This window comes from Numida meleagris, chromosome 5, assembly GCF_002078875.1.
Source record: "Numida meleagris isolate 19003 breed g44 Domestic line chromosome 5, NumMel1.0, whole genome shotgun sequence".
Classification (NCBI taxonomy): domain Eukaryota; kingdom Metazoa; phylum Chordata; class Aves; order Galliformes; family Numididae; genus Numida; species Numida meleagris.
In genome coordinates, this window is record NC_034413.1 from 18,626,989 (window position 1) to 18,653,166 (window position 26,178).

Genomic DNA, 26,178 nt, shown 5'->3' on the forward strand with positions numbered 1-26,178 from the left:
TTGTTTCTGAGCCTTTCTTCTTTGAGCCTGTGCACGTAACAAATGCACAGTTTATGTGTTGCTAACACACCTAAATTACACAAAGACACGTGGACTGGCACAATATCATCCATTTGCATACTCAGATTCAGGCATGTGGATTCCCTTGAGGCAAATGGACACAGCAACCTGAACAAATGCAGAGCTCATAAAGTCTGATCCACTTCCCTGAGGAGACAGTTCTCCAGTACATGTCTTCCAGTGTCCCTGTTTCTGCAGGGTATTGTCTGTAACCTGAACTCTTCCTATGCCTTTCACTGTCACAGTGTGGATCTCTGATAATATTCCTTCTCCAAATATTGCTGGATCTTGCCAGCCCCTTCCACGCTCTGCTCTGTCCAGCACTCACTTGGAATCTCTTCCACCTGAATTTGAGGTATGCTTCTCCCCACCAGTCCAGTAATGGCAATCAAGCACAGTTCTTGCAGCACTAACTCCTGAAACACCAAAACAACCTGTCTAGAGAAGGTGCCTTCTCGCACCCTGCTCAAAGGACTGCAGAAATGATTCTGGAAGGAAATGGATACCACATTTAGCAGCCTTCCTTTTCCAAATCATCCTGAGAGTTACCCAAGTGTCCGATGGGAGCAGAGTATCAGATTAATAATCACTGTGGATGCAAACAGAGCTTCTAGAAACTGCACAACAGCCAGACTGGCCCAGCTTGCCCAAAGCAGGACACGTTGGCCATGTGCAAACGTGCGATGTGCTCCCTCAGACGAGTTTCCCGTCCCTGCTGTCCCCCCTCAGCCCTGCTCAGACAGGGTGCCCTGTTCCCCAGCAGCTGCCACCAGGCCAAGGCAGTGTGAGGGGCTGCGTGGGGCTGGCTGCCGTGAATGACAAGCGCCGGCTATTGATCGCGTTCTGAACTCGGCCCAGCCGATAGAAGGTAATTAATGACTCCATTTGCCTCAGTACCGAGGAGAACAATTGAGTTTGAAACTGCAACAACTGGCAGCGCAGTGAAGGGCCCCCGGGGGATGGACAGGAGAGATGCCTGACAGGCCGGGCTGCGCTGGGACACGGGGCACATCAGAGGGGGAAAAAAGAGAAGGGAGATTGGATAAAGGGACGGAGCAGCCTTAACACAAAGCACAAAGGCTTGAGAAGGGGCAGCGCATGTAGCGACAAGGTGGCTACCAGAGAGTGGGTCAGGGCTACCAGGCCATGTGCTGTAGTGGGAGCAGAGACGTGCTGGTCTGCAGGAGGGCAGGGCTGGCTGGGCAGGGAGCGCTGCTCTGACAGCCAGCTTGGCATTGCTGTGTTAGGCAGATGCATTTCCCTCAGAGGCTTTGACAGTGAAATGGGTTCTGCTGTGTCCCCCAGCTGGCAGCTCTCATGCCCACCATATTGCTTTTCCTGTGGCTGGTGTTTTATCGTGAGTACTGCAGGGCACCAGTTGAGGCCAGGGCTTCACAGGGCACCCACAGACATGTCGTCAGGGCAGCAATTGCCCTGCCCCAAGAACGGAACGCTATTTCCCTGCCTGCATGCCAGCTGTACAGGTTGTCATGACCTTTTGGAGTGCTTCTTTGCCACAGAGGTGTTCCCATGCCAGCACTACTAGGAGCTCTCCTACATTACTGGTGGGGATAGTCCTGTCCAACTCTGAGCAAGGGTGCTTTCTGCATCCCCCAGAGCTAGAGGAGTAGGTGTCTTGCTACAGCTTTGTGCTATTTGTAAGTGATGGTGGTGATGGGGCTTCCAGGCCTGGGAGCATTTCTTTGTTTGGAGCTTTGTAATGGGCTCAGTCCCTGTGTCAGATGTAGTTACAGTTGCTCCTGTGTCCTCTGGCAGAGGATTTCCTTGCTATCTGTCAAGATACTTCTGTGACACCTGTGGAGCATTTCTGTGCCATGTTGAAGGTTTATGCTGAGTGTTAGCTCTGCACCTTCCCTCCGCAGCCCCCTGGGAGGAGAGATGTTTCCTGTCACGCATGCAAGGCCAGCCCTGATCATGCTGACAGCAGCTGTGTGCTCTTGTGAGGAACACAGTGACCGAGGCCATGGTTCGCCTCTCAAGCTGTTTGTTACAAGCCTCCCGATTTAACAGAGAGGTGCCTGTGTCACAGTATTGCAGAGGTTCCTGTGCCAGTAAAAGTGGACTGGGAAAAGTGATGCCACTCCCCAGTGGCAAAGCTAGTGCAGTTCCCTACTTCCAGGCTCATCCAGCAGCAGAAAACTTGCTTCACCACAGCACTCCTCCCAAGAGCTTCAAGAGCTTCTTTGTCAGAGCTCACCTCTTCCCCAAAGTCCTCTCTGTTCATTACTGCCACCTTTACTCGCACCCCTACAATTGCCAGCTCTCGTAATTTGTGTATTGTGGAATCTGAGGTTTCTCCTGAAAATCCAGCTCATGGGGCCATGTGCTTGGATAAGAATAGCAGCTTTACTCTAAAAACAAAGATAGGTTTCTGTCCCTTGCAGTTTTAGATGAAAAAATGAAAACACAACCTCTACAGATTTTGACACCATAGAACAAATACAGGGGATTTACAGTCCTTTGGTTTTGAAGAAAATATAATGATCCGTGACTGTGAAAGTCTCAGCGTTAGCAACACAAGGCCCATAAATCTGTCCTGCAGGATCATCTCTGTGAAACTTCTTCTGCTTCATAACTAGAATCCTGTATGCACAACTCATATTATTGCTCTGTGACGTTTGGGATTTGCGTGCGCTACCACCATTAAGCCCGATATTACTGCAAGCTGTTCAGACAAGGTTCACCTCTAGGTAGCCTACAGTGCTCTGTCAAAAGTTTCCTCCCTTCTGTAGATGCTAAGACTGACCTGCCTAGGCTACGACATGGTGCTCCCCATCCCCAAAGCTTCTCTCTAAACTAAAGCATTGCCTTTCTCCTTACAACTTTTTCACTCCCCTTCTCTATTCTCTTGCGTTGATCATTCTGCTTCCTTATCTAACCCCCTTCTCCTCCCTTCATCCTTTTCCTTCATTTCCCACTGACTGTACAGGCTCCTTCTTATCAGCTGGTCCTCAGTGTGCCAAATGCACATACGTGCGCATACACACACACACACACACACACACACACACACACACACACACACACACACACACAAATAAATAAATAAATAAATAAAAAGGTCAGTGAGCAGAGCAGCAATAACCCCTAAAACAGTACTATCAGAGGGACATGATTGATCAATTGAATTCCATAGCAGCTGAAAAATGTGGGATTAAGTAGTGTATTATACGCACAATGAGTTGAGGCATGATGTTCATTTCAAGTTCATTTCGCCAGCCCTCTGCCACCAGATCAAGCAATCAATAGGGGCAGCAGATATCATATATCACCTCTCTCCGTGCTAGGGAGAGAGCACCATAATCTCTCGCAAATTTAGAGTGACAGATTTGTCAAGATCTGAAGGGCCTCTGAATAAATGAAGGAAAAGAGACTCCTACAGCGACTTGGGAAAGCTGTAGTTTCAGCTCCTTCACACAAAGGCATGGCCCGTGCACAGGGGACATGTGTGCACAGGGCTCAGCAGGCAGACAGGGATCGTAAACGCAAGTGCCTGTGTGCACAAACCTGACCAAACATGCAGGGCAACCTACTCAGGGTAAAATCTGCTTTACTGACAGTCAGTGCAAGCTCACTCACAACAAATGCCATGCATATTGTAGGGCTGCCATCCCTGGAAACCAAACACAAACCTAAACCAGGCATCTCACACAAATGGCTGCTCAGGCATGTACAGTGATGCAGAACATAGAGCATCTCGGAATCACAGCCTACTGCAGCAACACCTATGCGTATTAACGGTGTGCACAATCACGCACGCTGACACAAGGGAAAATCCTCAAAGCAAACAGCTTCACCAGCTGCGAACAGGCTAAGACAAGCCTTGACAGAGAAACATCCATTTTTTTCTGAGACTGGACACGGCAGTTCTGTGCCAGCTTTCTGCAGGCAGGACTGGAGAGCAGTGCCTGCTGGGGTTAGGAGCGTGACTCTGTAGGCACCCTCATCCTCCCGACAGCTGTCCTTGCAGGAACAGCCCGGTGTGTGTAACAGCCCACGCAGACTGTACTAACAATGCAATCCAGTCAGCCAAGCCCTTGCTTTGTTTTCTCATAGACAAATATGCCGTAAACTCCAGCTTTCAGAAACTTAAGAAATTTCCCTTGTGCAAATATGACTGAAGAGAGGAGAAAATGTCAGGGATCAGAGCCAGTAAGCTCTGCTCTGGTTAGGGGTGGAAAAGAAAGAGAGAAGGGGATGCTCAAGGGAAGGCTGCTGGCTGGGACAAATCAATACGTAATATTTTCTATGGTCTTGAGAGTGGTACTGTACTACGTTACTGTATATAATGTACTATTGATTATATCATATCATATAATCACCTATAAACGGATATATCTCATAGCCAGAAGGCAGTGGGCTCAGTTATTACTCTGGGCCACCAGCTGGGCATTACCCGTGCCAGGAAAATACCCGTCTTGGCACCATCGGTGAGCTAAAAGTTGGAGCAGCAGAGTGGCATGGTTCTGGCCATTGCACAGTGAATGCTACTCCAGGCTCATGGGAACATTGCCTGGCCATGAGCGCGTTCGCAGTCACGTGGAGGAGGGAAAAGGTCTACACTGATCCCTCAACCACTTCCTTGCAAGACAGCAGGTTTCAGATTCACAGACTAGAAGACACTGAAAGAGGCTGAAGTATGAGGAACAGTAGTGAAAATGCAGAAAGGCAATTGTAATGTAAGTGGGAGAACCTGATCTTTGTTTAGATGGGGTTATCAGACAGTCAGGCTTGTGTCTGATGAAACAGCGGGCAGAGATTCTGCATGGAGGGTATGGAGACACATCAGCATGGATGAGACAGGGGATTATAACAGGTCACACCAAAGTTAGACCGAGGGGTGAGAGCACAAAGATACTCAGCACAGTTGGAGAAGATTATAATGAGCAGACTTGCCTCAGATGAGATGAAGGATTATGACAAAGGAAGATTCACTTCAGCTGGGACAGGAGGTTATAACAGACAGACTCACCTTGGATGTGACAGATGCTAATAGCAGGAGACTCACTCACTTCAGATAAAAAGGGGTTATAACAGAGATAAATGTACCTCATTTGAATTGGGGGATAACAGGGAAAAAAAACAGGTGGGTGATAAGATGGTTTATCACAGGGAAAGCTTCACTTTGGATGTGATTCACTTCGGGGCAGGACATTTATAATGGACTCATCTCAGAGGGGATGAAGGGGCTCTAGCAGACATGGGATGGCACAGCAGAGACTGAGACACCTGGAATGTGACAGGAGGTACTGCAGGGAGATCAGATCTTTCTAGAGGGCTGCTGCAGAGACTGAGATGCATTTCTGGTGATGTTTCTACCAAAAAAAAAGGGGCTTTTTTCGTAGTAAGAACAAAGGATTACAAGGAAGGCTGATTCCCACTACGGAATACAATAAGCAATACAATAATTCATTTTGGATAGAAAGGGGGGCTGTCACGGACAAAGATTCACTTATTTTAGGAGGGAATTTTATAACTGAGATATGGGTTGTGACAAATTATGAGCTAATATGTAGCAGAATGGGACAGAGATCATAAGAGAAAGTAATATATGTTGAATGGGACAGAGCCCTCCACAGAAGGAGGCCCTTCTCTGCTGAAACGTGGAGTCGGGTACGGGATTATCCATGTTATGGAAGGGGATGAAAGACCCATCTGTGATAAGACAGGCCATAATCAGATGAGAAGGAAACAGTAATGGAGATACACCTCGTATTGGAACTGGGAAGTTACAGCACAGACTGCTCCCTTCCAGACTGCAATAGAGGACTTTCTCCATTTCAGGTTTCCTCAGCCCTCTGCAGTGCAAGCCCATCCTCAGCGCTCTAGATTTTCTGTGAACTGCCTCTCTGGTAGCCTCCTAGCGACGCTAATCGCCGTGCTTTGCTCCCATTTTATGCTCAGCAATGGAGATTTGGCAATTTTTAACACTGAAAATCAGTGGAACCGCAACTCATCTCTGAGCTGAGCACCATTCTCCACAGCCTCGCTCGCACCGGGCAGGAGCATCCCACGGAGCAGGCCAGCAGCCAGAGCAGACAGAAGGGGCTTCCCAGCCCGCAGCCTGCCCCCTAGAGCAGCACGGCTCCACGCGCAGCACAGGGCCCCTCTCCTGCTGCCCTGCTCTCACCCACACCCGCTGCCGCCCCGCGCCAGGGCGCTGCTAACTCCCTGTTTTCTCTGTCTGTGCCCTGCAGATGTATCCGAGGGCTCCGTTCCCAACGGAGACTCCCAGAGCAGCGTGGACAGTTTGCGGAAGCACCTTCGTGGCGACACTTTCACCCAGCAGCAGCTGGAAGCTTTAGATCGAGTTTTTGAGCGTCCTTCTTACCCTGACGTCTTTCAAACATCAGAGCACATCAAATCTGAGCAGGTGAGGGCCCGGCCTGGCAATGCAGACCCGTAGGTGCCCGTAGGGTGATGGCAGGGAGATTCCCTCACTGAAGCCCCTCTCTCTTTCCTCACCCCTTTCTCTCACGCTGACCTGTCACTGCACGTACAGCGCATTCACATTTTACAGCACTTTCCAGTTGTAAATGTATCACTGTACTGATGTACAACTGGACACAAACTATCTCCCCTCCTGAAATTGCCATCCACACGCACGCTACTCTCCCTAAACCTCAGGTCCTTTCCCCAGCGGAGTCACCCATCGCACACGTGCTCTGTGATCACACAGCTACGAATGCCAGCACACCACGGCACAGCACAGGAGCTCTCACACTCTCGCATCACACCAGCGAGCAGCGAGTCGCAAGCTTTATCGGGCTTGGAGCGTTTCCTCTCTCGGCCCAAGGCTGAGAGTTGACTCCTGTCTCCAGCCCAGTTTTCTGCACTTCTGCAGCACTGCCCCCCTCTCCCTGCCTCCCCCGCTCCCCCGGCCTTTTATCCCAAAAGCTGTTTGTCTTAATAAAATGAAAATCAAAAGTCTTTTTAAACCGCCCCAAGCCATAAACCAACAAAGGAAGAGAAGGAGAGGTTGGCTGTGGACTCCCTTCATCCCAGAGTCCCTGGGTTTATTACAATGAATAACCTTTATTTACTTTCATTAGACTATTAAGCACCAGCACAGTCATTTTTCCCCCTGAAACTCTGAGCAGGGCCCATAAAGCAAATCCGAAGCCTAATTGAGTTCATTTTAATTTCTCTCCGATCACAGCGAATTACTCTGGTGATAAATCAGGGGGCAGGCTCACCCCCAGTAGAAGGCCTAATTTGCAGCTAATTACAAAACTGATTTCTACAGGAAGATCAATACGAGAAGGAATTGGAAATGACGAGGCAGTCCTAGGCAGGCAGGGACGGGGCGGGGAGGGGGCAGTGTGCGGGGAGCCCGCTGCAGGAGGGGGAGACGTGGGGAGGGGGCTGGGGAAGCGCCTGGAAAAAACGCAGCAGAAAGAGCAGAAAATCAGTTTTAATTTAACGTAATATTAATCAGAGCAACTTTTCCTGCTGTTCTGTAGCCTTCCCAGTTTCTCCAGCTCCCGCGTCTGGTCCGGAGGCTGCCACAATAAAAAGGCAATTACCAGAGCCTTTCGGACAGGACACCCTTTCAGATTCAATGGCTCTCCCCCTCCCACCCTTCTGTTAGCCATGTGGCTCCCCCCTCCCCAATTTCATACCCCAGTGCACAGAGTGACAGAGGCAGAGGATGAGGCTTCTTTGTTTGTTTTTAAAGAGCTAGGACAGGGACAGCGGCACAGGGGACAGAGCTGGCTGCAAGGGGCCAGCACCGGCTGCTTCCTGCAGCCCCAGGTCCCAGTCACGCCACGGCCATCTTCTGCCCCAAGTGTCCTTGTCACCGGGGTAAACATCTCCCCTTTGTCCCCCCAAGCTTGTATACGTGGGCATCCCCTCTGCCCACAGCACTGAACAAAGGCTCTGTCATGTCACAGAAATGGAGGTAGATCTCATGCCCAGCCTGACCCCTCGTCCCCTTCACAGCAACACGCAGGAGGGTGGAATAGCTCATCCCAGGTCCCCCCCTGCAGCCCTCTTGTCACTTCATCTTCTCCATTTCCTCCTCCTCCTCCTCTTCCATCTGTCCAGGGGTTTGCATCTCTCCTCTTCCTCCCTCCCATCTGTACACTGCTCCCTTTCTCTCGGCGCATCAATAGCAAGCTGTCTTTCTCCTCTCTTCCCCAGGGTAATGAGTACTCCCTCCCAGCTCTGACCCCTGGTCTCGATGAAGTCAAATCAAGTCTATCCACCTCTGCTAACCCAGACCTGGGGACAAATGTGTCAGGACCCCAGACGTACCCTGTGGTGACCGGTAAGCTGCCTGACCAAACAGCAGAACCAAGCTTTTAATTTATTTCCCTCATCACCATTAGCTTCTGCTTTTTCTGCTAATACAAGATACCCCTCTCTGGCAAATCTGGACAGAGACAGAAAGACTGTGGAGGAAGTTAGGGGCCAAGGAAAGCTTGCAATTCGGTGCTGGCAGTATGGGGTACACCCAGGTGTGCCCAGGTGTAGCTCACGGACAGGCATCCCCAAGCGTGAAGCAGGCACTTGTATGTCCCATGGCTTAGGGATGGCTGCTGGGGGAGGACAGCTATGTCCACATGTGCACTGTGATCTTTTCCTTTGTGTCTGTGAATGAGAGGTTCATAGTTCACCTGTAGATGCATTTGGTTTTCTTGGGGAGAAATACTAATTTAAGCTTTCTTCAGCCCTGGCATTTGGAACGGGCATTACAGACTAAGTACTGAGGTCTGCTGAACTATGACTGTGACTTCTGTAAGGCCAGGAGTCTCTAACAGCAGCTGGCAAAAGAAGGTTGTTCACAGCCTCCCTCCTTCCCTTACTTGTGGGCACATAAATCCAGGTGTGGCTGTGAGGGTAGAAATGGCAGCAAGTGCAAGGCAGCAGAGGAACTGGGATGGCAGAAGTAAGAGGCAATTTGGGCAGCTGCTGCTCCACAGATGCTTCCTCTGCTGGTGGCACTGGCTAGCCTCGTGACACGGCACTCCCTGTTAGATGGCCTTGCCCATGCATGTCTGAGCCATAAGAAGATGCCCTGTTGCCAAAGCCCCTTCTTCTAAGGCTTCAGTTGCTGCTGCTTCCTCTTGTACACCGCCCTTCTTCAAAGTTGCTTAAGCAGCCAGCAAGGCCCAAGGGATTTGCCCCTCTTGGGTATTTCCCCCTTGCCTTACAATCACTGTGGCCCCTCTAGAAATCTCACAGTATAGTTGACAAGTAAGTTACGGCAGAGTTATGAATCCTGTCAGCAAGGGAAGGAGCTGTTGCCTCTTGGCCCAAAAGCAGGCCTCCGGTGGCCCAGAAAAAAGAGCAGTGGAGTTTCTAGCTCAGCTTTTTTCTTGCAGAAGCTGCAGCTAATATCCCTGTGGCTGAGGTGGGTTAATTGTTCAGCAAATGCTGAGCAAAGGGATGATGCTGCATGCAATATTTGGCTACCAGGAACTCTGAGACCAGGAAGGATCAGTAGCAGCTACCCCAGATAGAATCATAGAATCATTAAGGTTGGAAAAGACCTCTAAGATCATCTAGTCCAACTGTCCACCTACCACCACTGTTGCCCACTAAACTATGCTCCTTAGTATCACATCTACGCATTCCTTGAACACCTCCTGTGACAGTGACTCCACCACCTCCCTGGGCAACTCATTCCAGTGCCTGACCACTCTTTCAGTGAAAAAGTTTTTCCTAATATCCAACCTGAACCTCCCCTGGTACAACTTGAGGCCATTCCCTCTTGTCCTATCGCTGTTACCCAGGAGGCTGGCCTCCACCTCACCACAACCTCCCTTCAGGGAGTTGTAGAGGGCAGTAAGGTCTTCCGTGAGCCTCTTCTTCTCCAGAATGAACAGTCCCAGTTCCCTCAGCCGCTCCTCATAAGTCCTGTGCTCCAGTCCCCTCACAGCTTTGTTGCCCTTCTCTGAACACGCTCCAGGGCCTCTACATCTGTCTTTTAGTAAGGGGTCCAAAACTGAACACAGTACTCAAGACTCTGCCTCACAAGGCAAATACACACGGGATTCAGTATGAGGTCTGCACTATGGCATGGAGCACCATGAGGAGGTGAACTGCATATTTAGGGAGTATCTAGAAAGCTTGACATCACTGACTTCTCAAGGCCTTTTCAGACTTGAGCCAGGATCCCTGTAGTCAAACACTTTCTTAGCTAAGCAGAGAATGGCTCAGCTGTGGCAAAATTGTTCCATCTTTCTTTGTATTCTCATGTGCAAGAGAACACTCAGCTGGTGTCTGCCTACCATTTAGCAGATCTACAACTCTTACAGGAAACACTTCCCTCTGCAAGGGGGGCAAAGCCAGCAGGAGAGCAGCACTGCCCTTCCTTCTTGGAATGCAGATTCCCTTAGCTGGATTGAAAGGTGAGGTGCCTACAATTACAATTTAATATTCAAAAGGGCCATTGATGTAATCCTTTTCAGTCCTTCTTTCTAAAAGATGGAGCATTTCAGGCTACTGACGTGGCGGCTGAATTCATGAAGGCTGGGGACACTGCACGAGCTTTCTACATGACTCTCAGAAAGGGGCAAGAGGAGATAGATTTGGCCCCATAGAAGAGGCTGTGGGCTGTGGCAGAAAGTCTCCTCTTTGTAGCCCTCATCCTTCACCATCCTCACCCTGCTCCCTGCAAAAATCCCAGCTCGGCTCAAGAATATCCCCATCTGATCCATCTGGATCTAAGAATGAGAAAAGTTCATTTCAAACCCAGCTTGACATTCCCAGGTGGCAACTTAGTGCTAACATCTCAATCTGTATGCAACATTTCAATCAGCGCAGAGTAACAAAAGCAGAACTATTAGCGCTGGGAGATGTTCACTGGTGGTAATGATGGGGAAACTCAGAAAGTGGAAATGAAAAGGGAAAAAAGACTCTCAACACCCTGAAAGGCAGTGGGGAAAGAAGGGCAGAGGATTTTTCCTCTACACTTAGGCCAGGATCCAAAGTTTGGATTAATGGTGCCATTATCCAAGAAAGGACTTCAGATAATGTTCATTCTTAAAATGTTTTTGTTGGCAATTAAATGGTTGCAATTATTGATCTCCATTGATCTGGTATCCCTGATTTGCATAATCTATTAAAGATGAATGATTCATGATATGTTGCTGTGGGGATGGGCAGTGCTTTAAGGAAGGACCAGAGAGGTGAGGAACTCAGGGATGCCTCCTGATCTACCTCTGGGCAGGAGCCAAGGAAGAGGCAGGGAATTCACAGCTCCCTCTCTCAAGAAGGGATATTGGCATCATAGTGAGAACTAAATTGCTGGCTGCCTGGTTTGCTACTGTAGTGTCAGCTCCGAATATATCTCTGCTCTTGTCCCAGGGCAATCTGTGAAGCCAGGTGATATCTGAAACAAATCCAGCCATACAGCATACGAATTCTGTGTATAGTTATTTCAGGACATAAGAATGTTTCTCCAGCTGAGTCTTCCCAGGCAGAAAACGTATCACTAGCTCTTTCCAAAACAAAGCTGTCTGACACTGGATTCTTGCCCGTTCAGAAGACCTTAGAGAAAGTCCTCCTTTCTCTGGCTCATGACTAGCTTGCCTCAGCACGTTCTCTCAGCTCTCACAAGTCTAAGAACATGCCCCTCCAAACAGCATCAAAACCTCAATAATAAGTAACTGAAATAATAAGTACAGATGATGCTAAAATCCCTTTAGCTGTCTATGTGCTTCATAGAATTGAGAGCTAGAAATGCTGGCAGCCACCTCCCCAGCATGCAGGAACGCCTTCCCCAAAGTCCTAGTCATCAAGTTCTGGTCATGCAAAGACACTAGGACAGGAAACACATTTCCACTGCCCTTTATATAAAACAGACTATGCAGATATTTGCAACTTTCACATGAAGTACCGGAGAGAAAGTTCTTAAAAGCTGCCTGAGAACATCGCCTCATCTCTTCTTCCTCAGGCAGGTCAACGAGCCAGCTCCATTTTGTCTCATGTTACATGTCCATGGCAGTTGAACTGGCAGAATCCCAGAATCCTTGAGCAGTATCTCTGGATACCAATCAGGTTTCTTAGAAGCAAAGACCGAAATTTAAACATACAAAGATAAGGCATGTACATGCAGTTGAACACTAAGACATCTGTTGACCAGAGATTTTCTACTTCAGTTATTTCTGTTGAAGGCAAACAAATCGGGCAGTATAAATCTGTACAGGGCTAGGCAAACACAGAAAACTTCAGCAGCTTTTTTTTCTCCAGCAGTTTCCACAGGTCTTTGATTTTTGGAAAGTACTCAGCAGCTAACACCCCAGAGGTGAGCAGAGGAGAATCTCAGTTTTTAGTCACTAGCAACAGGAGTACTTTAAAAGCAGAAACTGTTTACAGGGCCTAGAATCGTCTGAGATAAAGGGTTAAGATCCATCTTTAAATACCACTGGAAGTTGTGTCTTTTGGAACACATGTGCCTGAAGTAGGTATCTTCAAACCAGACTTAGTTCTGGGAACTTAGGTTAATAGCTGTGAACAGAGTCCTTTCCCACTCCACTAGCTAGCCCAGAGGCTATCCAGCAGAAAGGCAGAACTGCGGGAAATCAAGTACAATGGACTTAATTAAATCCTGGCAGTTTTAACTAAATAGACTTCGTTTACCAGCCCACTACAACAGTGTAATCTACAAAGAGGAGTAAGGCAAAAGCCATGCCCAAGAAAGGAGAGAAAAAAAAAAATGCACATCATCAACTTCTAACATTGACTGCAGTGGGAATATGCGTGCACTTCTCTTCCTGTTAGGATGTTTATGAGCTCTTCTGTGCCATGGTTAGTCTATATAAACAGGAACAGGTATATTTTAAAATCTCTATCACTCACCGAACTAGCAACCAGGTTCTGTATAGAAAATGTTTCCTTTTCTCTGGAAAATACATTTTTCCCAAGAAAAACAAATATTATCCAGGGTGAGAAATAATGACAACAACCACTCACGATGTGTCAAACAAAGGCACCAAACAGATTCCATAGGTCTCACTTTCTGCCAGACCTTCATCTCTGGCATGGGATCAGATTTTTTCACATTAAGTCAATGTTTAAAATTCAGTTACTATTTTTAACATAAATGTATGCAAAAATAATCATAGTTACTGAATCTAAGGCTGCTTCATATGTATAAAAGTCATGCAAAAATAGTAGTTAAACAGCACCTCATTTCTATGAAAGTTTACAAGAAAGTTGGGATGCTAAGCATGCAGAAATGGCTGGCTAGACACCCGGGTCCAAAGTTTTCTGAAATGATGAACCATCTTTTGAGGACCTTACCCTCCTGCAAGGTGAAAAGATAATATTTCCTTCGTTTCAGTTTGGTGAGTGAACTGAAGAGAATTTTGTTCAGTTCAATAACCAGGTCATTCAAAACTAGGAAACAAACTAGGATTTGAAAAAGCAGGAACATTTGTTTTCCTCTGTCAGTGAGGGAATTAAACTTGGTGTGGAAGGATGAGATCTATTAGTTCTAAAATCAGGTTCTAAAATCAGTTCTATTTCCTCCTTATATATATATATCTTTTCCTTCATTTAATAAGTCATTTTTAATGCAAAACTTGCTTAGAAAGGCTTGCCGTTTTTTGTTCCAATATATTTAGGAAGTCAGGAAACTTGTGGTCATTTTATATAATTAGCATGAATAAATTGCAAATACTGTTTTTAATTGAATTCTAATTTCCATTCAAATACAACTTGACACAAATCACAAAGAAAAAAGTTAAAAATCTAATAAAATAATTACATGGTCTCATCATTCATTATTTTCCTATATAATAATGTGTAAAGACAAATTATGTTAAACAACATAATTGCTTAAATAAATGTGCACAGATGCAGTTCACCTACTTAGCAAAAAATGAAATAACCATGTTTACTGTAAATTTTGTATTTGTCTAAATACTTATTACCATCCTAAAATCCAACCTTTTAGAAAAGAGACACGTAGTGCAAATGTAAAACTGGTTAATCCAGCTTGCTTTTTTCAATAACGATTAAAACCGGCCATTCAATTCAGTTGGACTTTTATTGTTACACTGAGAGGAGGAGCATTTCCTTCCCTTTTTACTTGTTCATACTGGTGAAAATTTCCTCTTGGTCCAATTTCCTTCAGCCTCTGACACCAGTGAGCAACAACTCTGGTGAAGGCTTGAATGAGTTGACTCAAGACTTCTCTAACAAACTGCCAAGGGCTATGCACTGGCTTTGGTGATGGTGAATCCTCCAGATGCAGACCAGCAGCCTGCTGCTCACCATCACGGCTGCAGCAGCCGAGCAGCCTGTTGGGCACGTCTCTGGCTGCCCCAACACCCTGAAAATGGAATGTGATAATCACTCACATGGCTGCTGCATGATTGTTATTATCCCACCTCATCAAAGTGAAGGAGACATTTTCTGTGAGGGCAGTCTGCAGAATGGAAATGTGCCAAATTAAGCACATGGAATTGCTGCAGATGAGGGACAGGGAGGATGAGGAATGACACCAAGTTCCATATTCTGCACTTCTGAAGTAAGTGCTTGCTTCTGCAAAGAGGCTGCAAGCCTCTGTTTAAGTTGAAGTGGCAAAAGTGTCCACAGGGCCTCCAAATCTCATCAACTGTTTCCTATATCTAATAAGAGATAATATCTTCTTATCATGTCAAGGAATTTGGAATGGCAAAAGGTGTGACTACTATTCCCTGAGACCAAATGGCTGAGGGTGATGGATGATCAGATGAATGATCCCTGGAACTGACAGGAATAGCAGGGGAAACAGGAATCACATTAACTATTTCCATGCTTCCAATGGAAACTTCACTAACAATAACTTTATGATGCTGAAGAAGGCAGCTCATGGACCTGAAAGCATAGTGAACTGAGGAACTCAGAAATGGATGGGACCGAAGGAAATAGTGCCTTCCTTAATTAGCATATAAGTGTAACAGCAAGAGCAGTGAATTGGCATTCCCTGTCCAATTTCCTTAGCACGGGGTGGCATTTAGGCTGCCACATGCTGTGACAAAAAGGGACTTTCTTTATAGAGAAGAGAGTTACATAGCCTTCCCAACAATTCAGTTTTTAGCTTTTCTTTTAAGATGTAGATATTTGCTCACTGACAGCAAAGACTGTGCTTTATATCTGAGTTAAGCAACAGCTGTCAGCAGATGTTAATAACTTTTGATCTCCATCAACTCTATTGGATTTAACCAGGCCAGCTGCTTGTACAATTAAAATTGCCCACTGCAGTCTTTCAGAGAAATGGAGAGCTTAGGGCAACCTTTGGCCCTTCTTTGTAGGGGTAGCATTACTGTGGACTCCCCAGGAAGATCTATCCTATCTTCTGATCAGCAGACTATCCTTGTGATGAAAGTCTTGGAGACACCTATGTGTTGTATGAACTGTGTGAAAAAATAATGTGCTCTGTTCTAATTACATTTCCCAGTATATATTTCAAATGCATTTTGTTTAAGATGTAACATTCAAGTCCCAACCCACCAGGGAACGTAAGCATGTGCTTCATTTAAGGTGGGCTGTAATCTCTAAATGCAACACCAGAATGGGCTGGGATGCAAGAAAGGGGATAACAGTACATAACAGGATGATTTTTATCTTCAGTGCCACTTGCATAACACTCTTGCAAAATAAAGCTATAAAGCTAAGAAAAGTTGTTCTTCTGACATGGCAGAAAGCAAAAGTCAAGACAGGCTGTGTTAGTCCAGTTTGGTCTTCTGCATGACTTTTCTGAGGCAAGATCCTCACAGGGGATGAAGCAGTGTACCGTCACAGACTGTAGCGTAAATGCAAAGTTTATGAATGCTGAGGACCCCAACCTATTCTGCTAGCCATAATTAAACCTTTCTAAGGAATGAATTTGTTAGCATAGGGGAAATGTAAATGTGGAAAATTTCAGTGGTGGGTACAAGCAAAGAGTTCAAAACCACCTGAGATAAGGTTCAGCTTTGACATAGGCTTCCTGCATGACCTTGTGTACATCTTCTCTGTGCTGAGTTCCTCACAGACTAAACTGACCCCCGAGGGATGCCATAAGGGTATGTGCTCTAAAGAGTATGAGGCACTGAGATCACAAAGATATTTTAGAAAGACACCAGGAAAAGGTGAAGGACTCTAAGCACTAACAAGACTGCGGGCAGTGTTGTCAGGTGGGTGCGCATAAGCCATCTCTTCTGCAGGGATGTGCCATGCTGGTATTCTTCCTTTACTGCAAAGAGAAGGAGCACTAAAGGCAGCTAGCTTGTCCTCCAGGAAACCAGCGGTGAAAAGCAAGCCGCTTATCTAGTCCTGTGAACCCCCCTGCTTCTTTCCCTTCAGCAGCAGGGAGTGCGATAAAAGCTGAGATGAGTCTCTATAGGAACCCAAAGCTGTGAATCTTCCTCTCACCCTGTCTGGCCAAAATCCCTTCATTCACAGGGGGAATTTAGGCCAGAGATCACCGGTTCTAGCTCTCCGCCAGAATAACAGAGGAGAGGGTTAGAAAGGAAGAAAAACAGCCATAACTCAGCAAGTACAGTCAGAAAGGAGCAGGAGATGCAGAAAATATGTAGTCCTCTCTATGTTCCCAGCTATATCCCCACTCTGCTGACCCTTTCAAATTCCACCCACCATGACACTGAATGATATTTTTTTGATGCTTATAAACAAGGCTATTGTGTGGCATTTAGAAGAAAGGAGCCTGGAACAGGAATAGCTTTCTGCTCCCTTGGAGAGGGGCTGCACCTCATCCCATCCCCCAGTCATTTGAAGGTCCATTTCCATACCAGTAAGACACTGTTATATTTCCTGGGGCTCCCCAGTACCATCTCACCGAGGGAACCCTGTGAGACTTGGATGTGCAACAAGAGCTGGCTTGCATGCCCTAGCAGGACTTGGGACAGGAAGGGCCAAGTACGGAACTCCTTTCCCTGTTCTCCATCCCATACACACAAAAAAATTAGAGACTGGGGAAAATCAGAAGTGAAAACAAAATCGGTGCAGCTGAAGTTTGAGGTGGTTAAAATGAAAAATGGGACTGTGTCACTCACAGGTGGATAGATAGATCAATCAATTGATCTCGTCTGTACTGACACACTTTGAAGCTATAATTCACTGCTGGGGCAATTATTCCAGTACAGCAGCGGTGAGAGTTATATCAGAGACAGAATCCAGGTGCTTTCAGTCAGCCAAGAGTTGGACAATAGAAGGGTAAAATTCTTAACTGCTACCCACCAGTAACGATGCACGAGATAAAAACTATGTCCACACAGTTGCAGAGTGGAAACTGAAAGACAGACAGACAAATAGACACGTAGAACTCTGAGCGGGGGTTGTGCAAACATCTGCTGTCTCACCTTGCCCTCTCTGCTCTTCTTAGAGAGCAGTGCTCAGCAGCACTGTATCCCAGTTCTCTTTGCCATCTTGCTCTTGACTTCTTTATCCCCCTGCACTAAGTGGTGCTGCGTCTGCAAGGTGTGAGGAATTTTTCTTCATAAGCCTTGATGTGTTCAAGAGAAGGCTGGGCTCATCTCTGCAGCGAGCCTGACAGGGGCTTTAACAGCCTCAGAGCATCGGGACAAATAGCTTCTGGTCCCTTAACCCTGCACAGCTTTGCAAGGCAAGGCCTGGCACTGTTGTTCCCATCGTGAGGGCTTTAGGCAGTCTTTCAGGCTGAAATCCTCTCTGTGGTGGCTGGGCAGAGCGGAAATCCAGGGGCTGGATCAGATTGGCCTAATGCTACAGCAGCTTAAGCGGTCTGTTTTACCAGAGATTATGGTTTCACTTACACAGAGCGCCTGAAAAATGCCACGGTTTAGGAAGGATTATAGCTGAAAATTCCACGCTTTAAAAGAGAAATAAAGCAGGGGAGGGACTAGGAAACCCAGTGTGCCCAGGGGCTGTGCAAACAGGATTAACCTCTGCCCACAGCACCTCTTGCTTCTGCCCACCCACATTTCCCGCGTCCATCTTCTCCTCAGCAGCTCCCTACACCTGCCCTCTCCTGCACAGCACAGAGAGCAGCAAGGGGCCTGGAAAATGCCCCAAACCAACATCTCCCCAGTTTATTTTAGTAGATCTGTACACTCCTTGCCATCTGATGACACTGGAGCCAGAAGAGAAATAGCTTTGGGGGTTCTCTATCCACTGGCTGGGCACTGGCTTATAAAGACTCACTTGTAGGACTGTAGGACAGTATCCAGTAGTAAAAAGCAGTGCCTGGAAGCTGACTTGCTGCTCACTTGGGTGACTCTAATTAACTGCATAACAATCACCACAAACTCCGGTTTCTGTTCATCACATCCCTAAGAAAAGTTCCATGCCCAGCAGAATTTCCAATGGCAAAAAGGGAGAAGAAATGACAGCCCCCACTGAGCATACCAGAGGCTTTCCGTACATAATCTAAACAAAGAAGAACTGCACACCTTTTGGCCAGAACTGTTCCTTCCCAATAAACTGACCCATGACCATATGTCTTTGCTGCAAAGGAATCTCACAGCTCATGGATCTTTGTCGGCCATCCAGGTTAGAGGTACTTGGAGGAGAACACAGATGGAAAATTATCATTTTTGCTAGGTAACAAACCTTTGGAAACAAGTACCTCAGGATAAACAGCATTCACAGACAGAAACTGCCCACCCTTTATTGTTTAGGTGAGCACTGCAGCCTCACAATAACGTGTCTAGAGTCAGTTAAAGCCAGTTCTACTTTAATGAGGCCAGATTTATGATCTAATTATATGTCACATTTCTATCTCCATATAAATCAAAATCACTACAACTAACTTATATGCCACTGGCAACACTTGCCATCATGGCAGAGAGATGGCTTTTATTAATTGGCTTTGTTTACCTGAGGGTGGTTGGTTTGCTAGATGATTTGGACCACATGTGAGCATGTCATTCATGCTTCTCTTTCAGGTGTTTAAATAGAGGACTCCATTACTGCTGACCCAACAACACTGGGTGTACTGGAGTACCATGCTTTAGGTCACAGAGTCCTACAATTCCCAGACTTCTTATTTTGGAGCTCATTTAGTAGCAGCTTCAAAGCTTTATCTATCATGCCTGTGCAAATCTGCACATCAGAAACGGAGGTTCAGTGCAAATAGCAATGAAAATGAGACCTTGTATAAGTTTCCCACATTTCCTCTCCTCCACTGTATCTGTTCATCAGCCTATCTGGCAACACTGTACTTTGGGAACTACCAGAGACAGTACTGAGTGCATGCCACTGTAAAAAAGACCCATTGATTATTTATCTATTTATTTACCTATTTAATGGTACAGTTCAATTTTTCATTTTAACCACCGCAAACTTCAGCTGCACCTCTTTTGTCAAAGCTTTTAAGGAGCTTGACTTGACAACCTTTGGCCATTACACCGAGCATCCTCTTTAACAGATGCTCACAAGCATGCTGCTCTCCTGGGGAAGGTTACCTTGGTTTTGAAGAGACAAAGGGGTATAATTCCCTGGGCCAAACTGTGTGAGCATAGCATCGTCATGTGAGCAAGAGAAAGCAGCAGGAAAGGGAGCACAGAAGCTTCAGAGCATTCTTCTCCTTCCCAACCCTACGCTTCTTCCTATCCTCCCTCTCCCGCATGTTCCCTCCCACACTTCCCTGCATCCCATTCCTCCTATCCGCCACTGCACTCCATTTTCTCCTACCCTGCTGCTCTGCAGAGGCATCACTGCAGTCAGAGCCTAGCCCCCAGGTGCATTTACTGCTGTTGTCTCAGCACTGGCTCCTCTGATCTACTCCTAACCTTTTTATTTTTATTTTTGTTTTTAAATTAATTTCCCTGTAGATTTTAACCACTTCATTTTCATTTACCCATTTTGTTCTTCCTCTCCTCCCTTCCCACCCTCCTCTTCCTCCCCCTGTTCCCTTTGTCTGTCTGTGTCCATCCCTTACCCTACCACAGAAAACCTCTCCTCTCCCCTCAGTATAAAGCAAGAGCCTCATGGAGCCTCTCTCACCCCTTTCACCCCCACCACGCCGGTCGGCTCTGGGCAGGCTGAGCTTCAGCCCTTCCACATGACCCTTTCAGACGATGCGTCCACGCCTTGCTACAGTGCCTTCCTTCATCATGGTGCCCACTTTGGGCAGTCCAGCAGCCAGCCTCTGATAGCAGGTAACCGGCCTTGGCCACAAACTCAGCGGGGATGCTGCAGGCAAGGGGGTCAGTTTCACCTGATGGGGAGACCAGTAAATGCTGCAAGCTCTTTGAGTGCAAGTGGGAAGCAGAGCAACGGTGTTCCAGTTCTGTGTGTGCAGCATGCGTTCTCAGCTCCATGGAGAGTCGCAGGGAGATTTCATGCCTGTCCTTCATTTTTGCAGAATAAAATGGGGAAAAAAAAAGCTGTAACAGCACAGAAGTCACTGAGTGTCCCACCTGGATGGGCTTGGGGCTTAGTAGGGAAACATTTGTACAGCAAAATCCTGCTTTGTCTCAATAACCATAATGTCCCTTTGTACCATGGGCTCAGCAAGGGTCCTGTGTGCTAGCCTAAGGTAGATGATTGCAGCTTGAGTAAGTTAGCCGGCCCTGCGACTGCCAGCATGGTTGTTCAGCATGGCTTGCGAAAGCTACCAAGTGAGACCAGAATGTAGTCATTAGGTGAGCAGCGCCTCAGCTACACTGTGAGCTGCACTGAGGCAGCTGCTTCACTGGCACCTTCACGTGATAGACCAGGCAGTCAAGATAAAAGGCATGGTATGAATGTTATGATCAGGAAAGGTGGGTTAGAGACTCTGAAGTCTTATAGCCAAATGCATAGAGACCTGTCGTGGTGCCCTTCAAGGGAAGGACAGAAGTAGGTGGCAAAAATGGAGCACTCAGGAGCAGCAAGCTGGAGGGGAGGGAGGAGAGAGGAGTTTAAGGTAGGTACAAGGGAAGCTCCTGTGTGAAGTGACTGTCATTGCTGCAGAAGCTCAGGGGTGGCTTGGATGAAATAGTGGCGATCTTTTTAGGTGATGACGGAGTGTTGTCACTCCACTGTCAAAGAACATAATTTGGGCAAGTTCTTCAGAGTGCAGACCACAGTTCCTAGTGCTCAAGAAACATGTCTTACCTCTGCCTCTTTCACATTCCTATAGTTTTTTTCTCTTTTGACCTAACATCCTGCCTTTGTCTTCTTAGATGATATTTGAGTTTCCAAACCTCCCTGCAAGACAGTAGCAAGCAACTACAGAACAGAACTTTGTGTTCATAACCCTGTTCAAATCTTACTGTAGCCAATAAGAGCCCCCAGGCTCCAGGAATTCCTTTAAGCCAGGGCTTATGCTGACAGATTCTCTCCCACAGTGTGTTTCAATGGCGATGCTGTCATATGTGACCACCCTTCAAGCTAGAAGGCACTGTGTTTCAGGAGAGGAAATTGCCTTAGGACCTTTATTGGAGAATTAGATTTGGAAGAAAGTGTTCAAAGGCTCAAAGAAAGGCAGGGTGATGAAGATGCAGTTCTCACTTATAAGGCTGTAGGAGAAAGGAGGGTGACTAGAACTGGAAGCATGCTATAAGCAGGACAAATGCTAGTTTTGCCATAACCCTCCAGTACAAGAATTTAATAATCTTGTTTACTTGGTGGTAATGAGAGGAGGTAATGGAAGGGGGTTGCTTCTATGTAGCGGTACTTTAAGAGTCCCTCTGCAGGACTCTTAGTCAAGTTAGTGATACTGTACTTGTTTGTTATCTTCAAGACTGCGATTTTGACAGATGATCACTTCCCAGCAAATCTGCCGCACTGCATTTTGAATATCAGCCCCTGTGAGCTCACATCTGAATAAAAACACAGGGGCGTATGCACGCAGATCGGGTAGCAGAGTGAGTGTGTATGTATACCCACTTGAATGGAAGTGTCAAAATGAATTAATTATGCCTGTTACTACATAATGTTCTCTCTAACTTTTCAGTGACACTGTTTTCTCACTCATCACCTGCTGTTACATCTCAGACTAGTGAACAGAAGAAACCAAAAAGACATGAATTTGAAGCACAAAATTTTCTTCCCTTAAAAGAATGTGAGAAAAAAAGAACTACATCTAGAAGGTGTTAGTCATACAGCTTAATGTGCAACTACAAATCACTAAAGCAATGGTGGTGATAAAAGAGTAGAAGAGTGTAGAATATAAATCCTCAAAGTATTATATATTTATTTTTATCAATACTGGGGCGTGGCTGGAAAATGGCTTGATCTCTGCCTTGCAGTTCTGTGGCCATTATCTCAGACAAAGTGAGCTCGGAATGTCAGCTGTGGCTCAGGAATCTCTTCAGGGAGAAAGAACTCGCATTTCTTTTTTCTTGAGCAAATCACCTCAGCAATCTTTAGTCAAGATCTACAAAAGGAACGACACTGCTTTAGCCTACCTAATTCTGGAGAAATTTCCTCCCCCAGGGGTAATTCTCCAGGTTGATTTTGTTTTCACTTTGCCATGTAACTGTTACTTATTTCTGACACCCCTGACAACATCCAAGCTTGTTCCAGGGCCTGCTTATCAGTTACTGTTCTGCCCTACTCAAGCTAAAGAAATTCTTATTCTTCCAATCACACATCCCAGCACATTTCCACTGATACCAGTGGTGTCAATGGGACATCCTTAAACTGTCACTTCCAAAGTTAAATCAGACTCCAGCTCTCTCAGAATAGGCAGTATAGGCATCACTTTAGAAAGGAGCAACAAATGGCACGAACTTCTTGGTGAGCTACAGCTCACCTAGGGAACGTGAAAGGCTTTGGATGGCTGGAACAGGCTGCGATCTCAGTAGGCAGCACTGGAGGTTGAGCTGTAAATCTCCCAGCAGCTGCGGGGGAAAGATTATCTTAATTTATTTAGCCTTTTTTTTTTTTTTTTTTTTTTTTTTTTTGGTTTTGGCTTGAAACTCCCAGCAGCTTCTGAGATGATTTCAGTTCATTTAAATGCAATAAGCACTAACAGCAAAATGCCCTTCTGGCTGGCCCATTTTCAGGCTAACCAGTCCAAATGAGGAAATGCCTCTGGCATCAACCAAGAAGCCTCCAGCTGCACTTCCTAAGAGATGAAAAATAAACTACAATCATCCACTTGGCCCACACCCCTTTCTACTTCCTTGGTGGAGAGAAGATACCAGGACTTGGAGAACTTCTAAAAAAACTTATATCTCTGATAAAAATGAAGTGAGAATCAAATTAATTTGCACAATTCTATTATTATATATTACACCAGCACCTGGAAGGTGTCCAACAAGTATTGATCTCACGATAAACACTGTGCAAATGTACTGGGAACGTGCCCTTGCACCAAAGAGTTTGCAGCATAAAAAGAAGCACAGAGAGGTGAAGTGACTTGCCTAAAAGCATCAGCAGGTGAACGGCAGAGGTGGGAACAGAGACAGGCGCAGAAAACTCTTGGATCACTTTCTAGTGCCTTACACATCGATCATCCCCTTAGGCAACATCACCACAGTTTTGGAACCTCATCGACTACTTATAGAAGGGACCTCAGCTACACTGGCAATTAATGTGCTGCCATTCTCTGTGCAGCTTAGGGCCATTTTGATTTAGTTAAAATAGATCCAACATTTCTAATGGGCTAAAAAAAATTGTCAGTGAAAACAAATTCTTTTGAGCCTCGCAGTGCTAAGTCTTAACATTCATCCTTCTAGCCTGAGATCAAAAGTGCCACAATCTTCCCCCAGAATTTTCAGTGGAAGGTCAGCATACATGTGCCGCAGGCCACACAGCACTTGCCCATCAAACTGCTAGTCAAATGATGGTGGGACAAAAGATGATATCAAATCAATATTGAATCATCCCATCCCACTGATTGTCTGTTCCAATTCTTTCCTTTTTTAGGTCGTGATATGGCAAGCACCACCTTGCCTGGCTACCCACCCCATGTTCCCCCAACTGGACAAGGCAGCTACCCAACCTCAACTCTGGCAGGAATGGTTCCTGGTAAGTCCAGAATTCAGTAATGGTGCACACGTGTTTGAACAGTATACCAGCAGTGTAACAGCTTTCACAGTTGGCTTTGCTATTGCTTTGCTGCCACTGAGGTCTATTTTTTTTAAGAATATCTCAGGTGCCTATAACCAAAGTAGCTCACCACCCATTCTGTACTGTACGTCTTTCCCCTGGTAACTGTTTCACTGCTGCTATGCGCAACTAGCTATCTATAACCTGTGCCAATTAATTGGTAATTAATTAACCTGAGTATTCATTAACTAATGTAATTATTTTTCAATGATGCGTGCAGATTATTATGTACTGCTCGTGGGTCGGGATATTCAGCTATTCACTAACTTAGGCTAACAGCTCTAAAGGCAGGGTTTCAAACTGCAAACCATTAATGGTAGTTTAATACCTGCAGTTTTTGGAGACCTACTGTCCACAGCCTGAACTAGCTAAGAGCTCAGCAATGATTAACAGCATTTCAGGAGAAACTAACTATTCACTTTCAACAGCCAGCAACTTACCCGCCTCCCATTTATAAGATAGTGCCTCCAGCTCAAGAAGCTATCTACCTAATCCCACACTGCAAGGCAAAGTATTCCTTTGCCACTCAAAGCCTTGGAAAAAATACATTCTTTTGGCAAATGTCTTGAGTAATACTGCCCAGGGTATGGGCAGCTCAGGGGACCATCTACCCTTGAAAAATTGAGAAGGTTATTCCCACAGTCTCTACTCCCCAGTTCTCAGATGACAGCTAGCCCTAGCAGATAAATGAAGAGGCAGGATTTTCATTTCTCAGCCACAGTAGCTCAGGACTCAAGACTTCATCTGCCACTGATTTCTGCGTATGGGAGCTGCAATAGCTAATGAGCAGGTAGAGTCTGTTCTGCAACCTCTGCTACCAGAGGAATGACTCAGACAGCAACTGTGAAGTGTAGCAGCAGAAAGCTGGTAACAGAAAGCTTTTAGATCACTGCAAAATGATTTCCAGGGTTTGTGAGTCTAATTTAACCCTCATCCAAATCTTGAAACAGCCAGCTAAACAAGTGCATGCTGCAAAGCACAGTTAATCAGTGAAAATATCACTGATAGGGAATGTTTGTAGGTCAGTCTTAACGCATCTAAATGACAAATCACTGCATATATACCATAAAGTACTGGCTAATGCCTATGGTCACATTCCACAGCTAGCAAGATGCCTACTGCATATGCTCCTAAGACATATAAAAAAAACCTCTTGGACTATGCTGTGACCTCCAGATCAGGCAAAGATAGCGAATGGGTACCCTCCCTAATCCCCCTTCAGTCCCTCAGTATAGATGACTGCTAAATTTTTGGGGTGCTGCAAAGTTTGCAAAACTCAGGGCATCCTTTTCTACACTGAGTTTTTCAGAGAAATGGTTTCAACTCCACTTGGCTCCAGAATCAGAGGAGCAATACAATGATATAAATCCATTTTAAAAAGCACTCTGTAACAGTAATCAGATTCAGTTAACAACATACATGTCAGTTATAGTTCATAGGTCATGCCATACAGAAGTGATTGGTAGCTCTAAAATAGATGCCTCTTTGAATACTTATTTCCAAACCGTAGGCTGTTCTCAACTTTTAACACGCAGGATCTCATGTTCAGTGACTGCTATGTAATTTTAACACCCTCAATACAAGGATGATACTGACACCTGAACTGGGACAAAGATTTTAAGACTGCTAATCACAGGGATTATTTATCCAACAGGAGATTTGATGCAGGGCTACTTAGCATAAGACAAGAGTGTCGCTAAAACACACAGATACTGAAACAGAAAAAAAAACCAACAAAACAAAACTAGAAATAGAACGATGAAGAAGAAAGTTGAGTTATACTCCAAAGAGATTATTCAAGTCTAACAGACATCTTTACATTGGAGCTGATGCCTACATTCAGTCATGGAAAGTCTTCCTGTGGTCTGCTCGGGCATCCTGCATTAGTTACTGCATCTTTTTACGTAGCACCGAGTCCTGGCTGTGCTGGTCAGGCCCCACTGGTCAGCCCCAGCCTGGCAGCCCTTCTGTTCCTGTCTTCTTATGTGACAGAAGCCAACAAGCTGGAGATAAAGAGGCTTCCTGGGGAGGAACATAAGATCAGCTTTAATGGGTCACACCACAGGTTTCTTCAGCCACTGCTCTCTGTCAGAGGCCAAAAGTAAATCTTGGAAAGAGTGTAAGAGTATCAGCACT

The 26,178-nt window shown here is 46.0% G+C and overlaps 1 protein-coding gene across 23 annotated transcripts in view; it reads left to right on the forward strand.

The window, feature by feature from the left end:
- Positions 1–26,178, forward strand: part of PAX2 (paired box 2) — a 91,675-nt gene that overhangs the window by 57,025 nt on the left and 8,472 nt on the right. For 6 of the 23 annotated variants that reach the window (XM_021399015.1, XM_021399011.1, XM_021399012.1 and 3 more), the window contains 5 exons: positions 6,279–6,454; positions 8,227–8,353; positions 10,347–10,439; positions 19,950–20,159; positions 23,860–23,961. In XM_021399015.1, coding sequence (XP_021254690.1) covers positions 6,279–6,454; positions 8,227–8,353; positions 10,347–10,439; positions 19,950–20,159; positions 23,860–23,961 — 708 coding nt within the window. Of the gene's footprint in view, positions 1–6,278; positions 6,455–8,226; positions 8,354–10,346; positions 10,440–19,949; positions 20,160–23,859; positions 23,962–26,178 lie in introns of those variants that run through there. The other 17 variants (XM_021399014.1, XM_021399027.1, XM_021399028.1 and 14 more) reach the window with 9 other exon arrangements.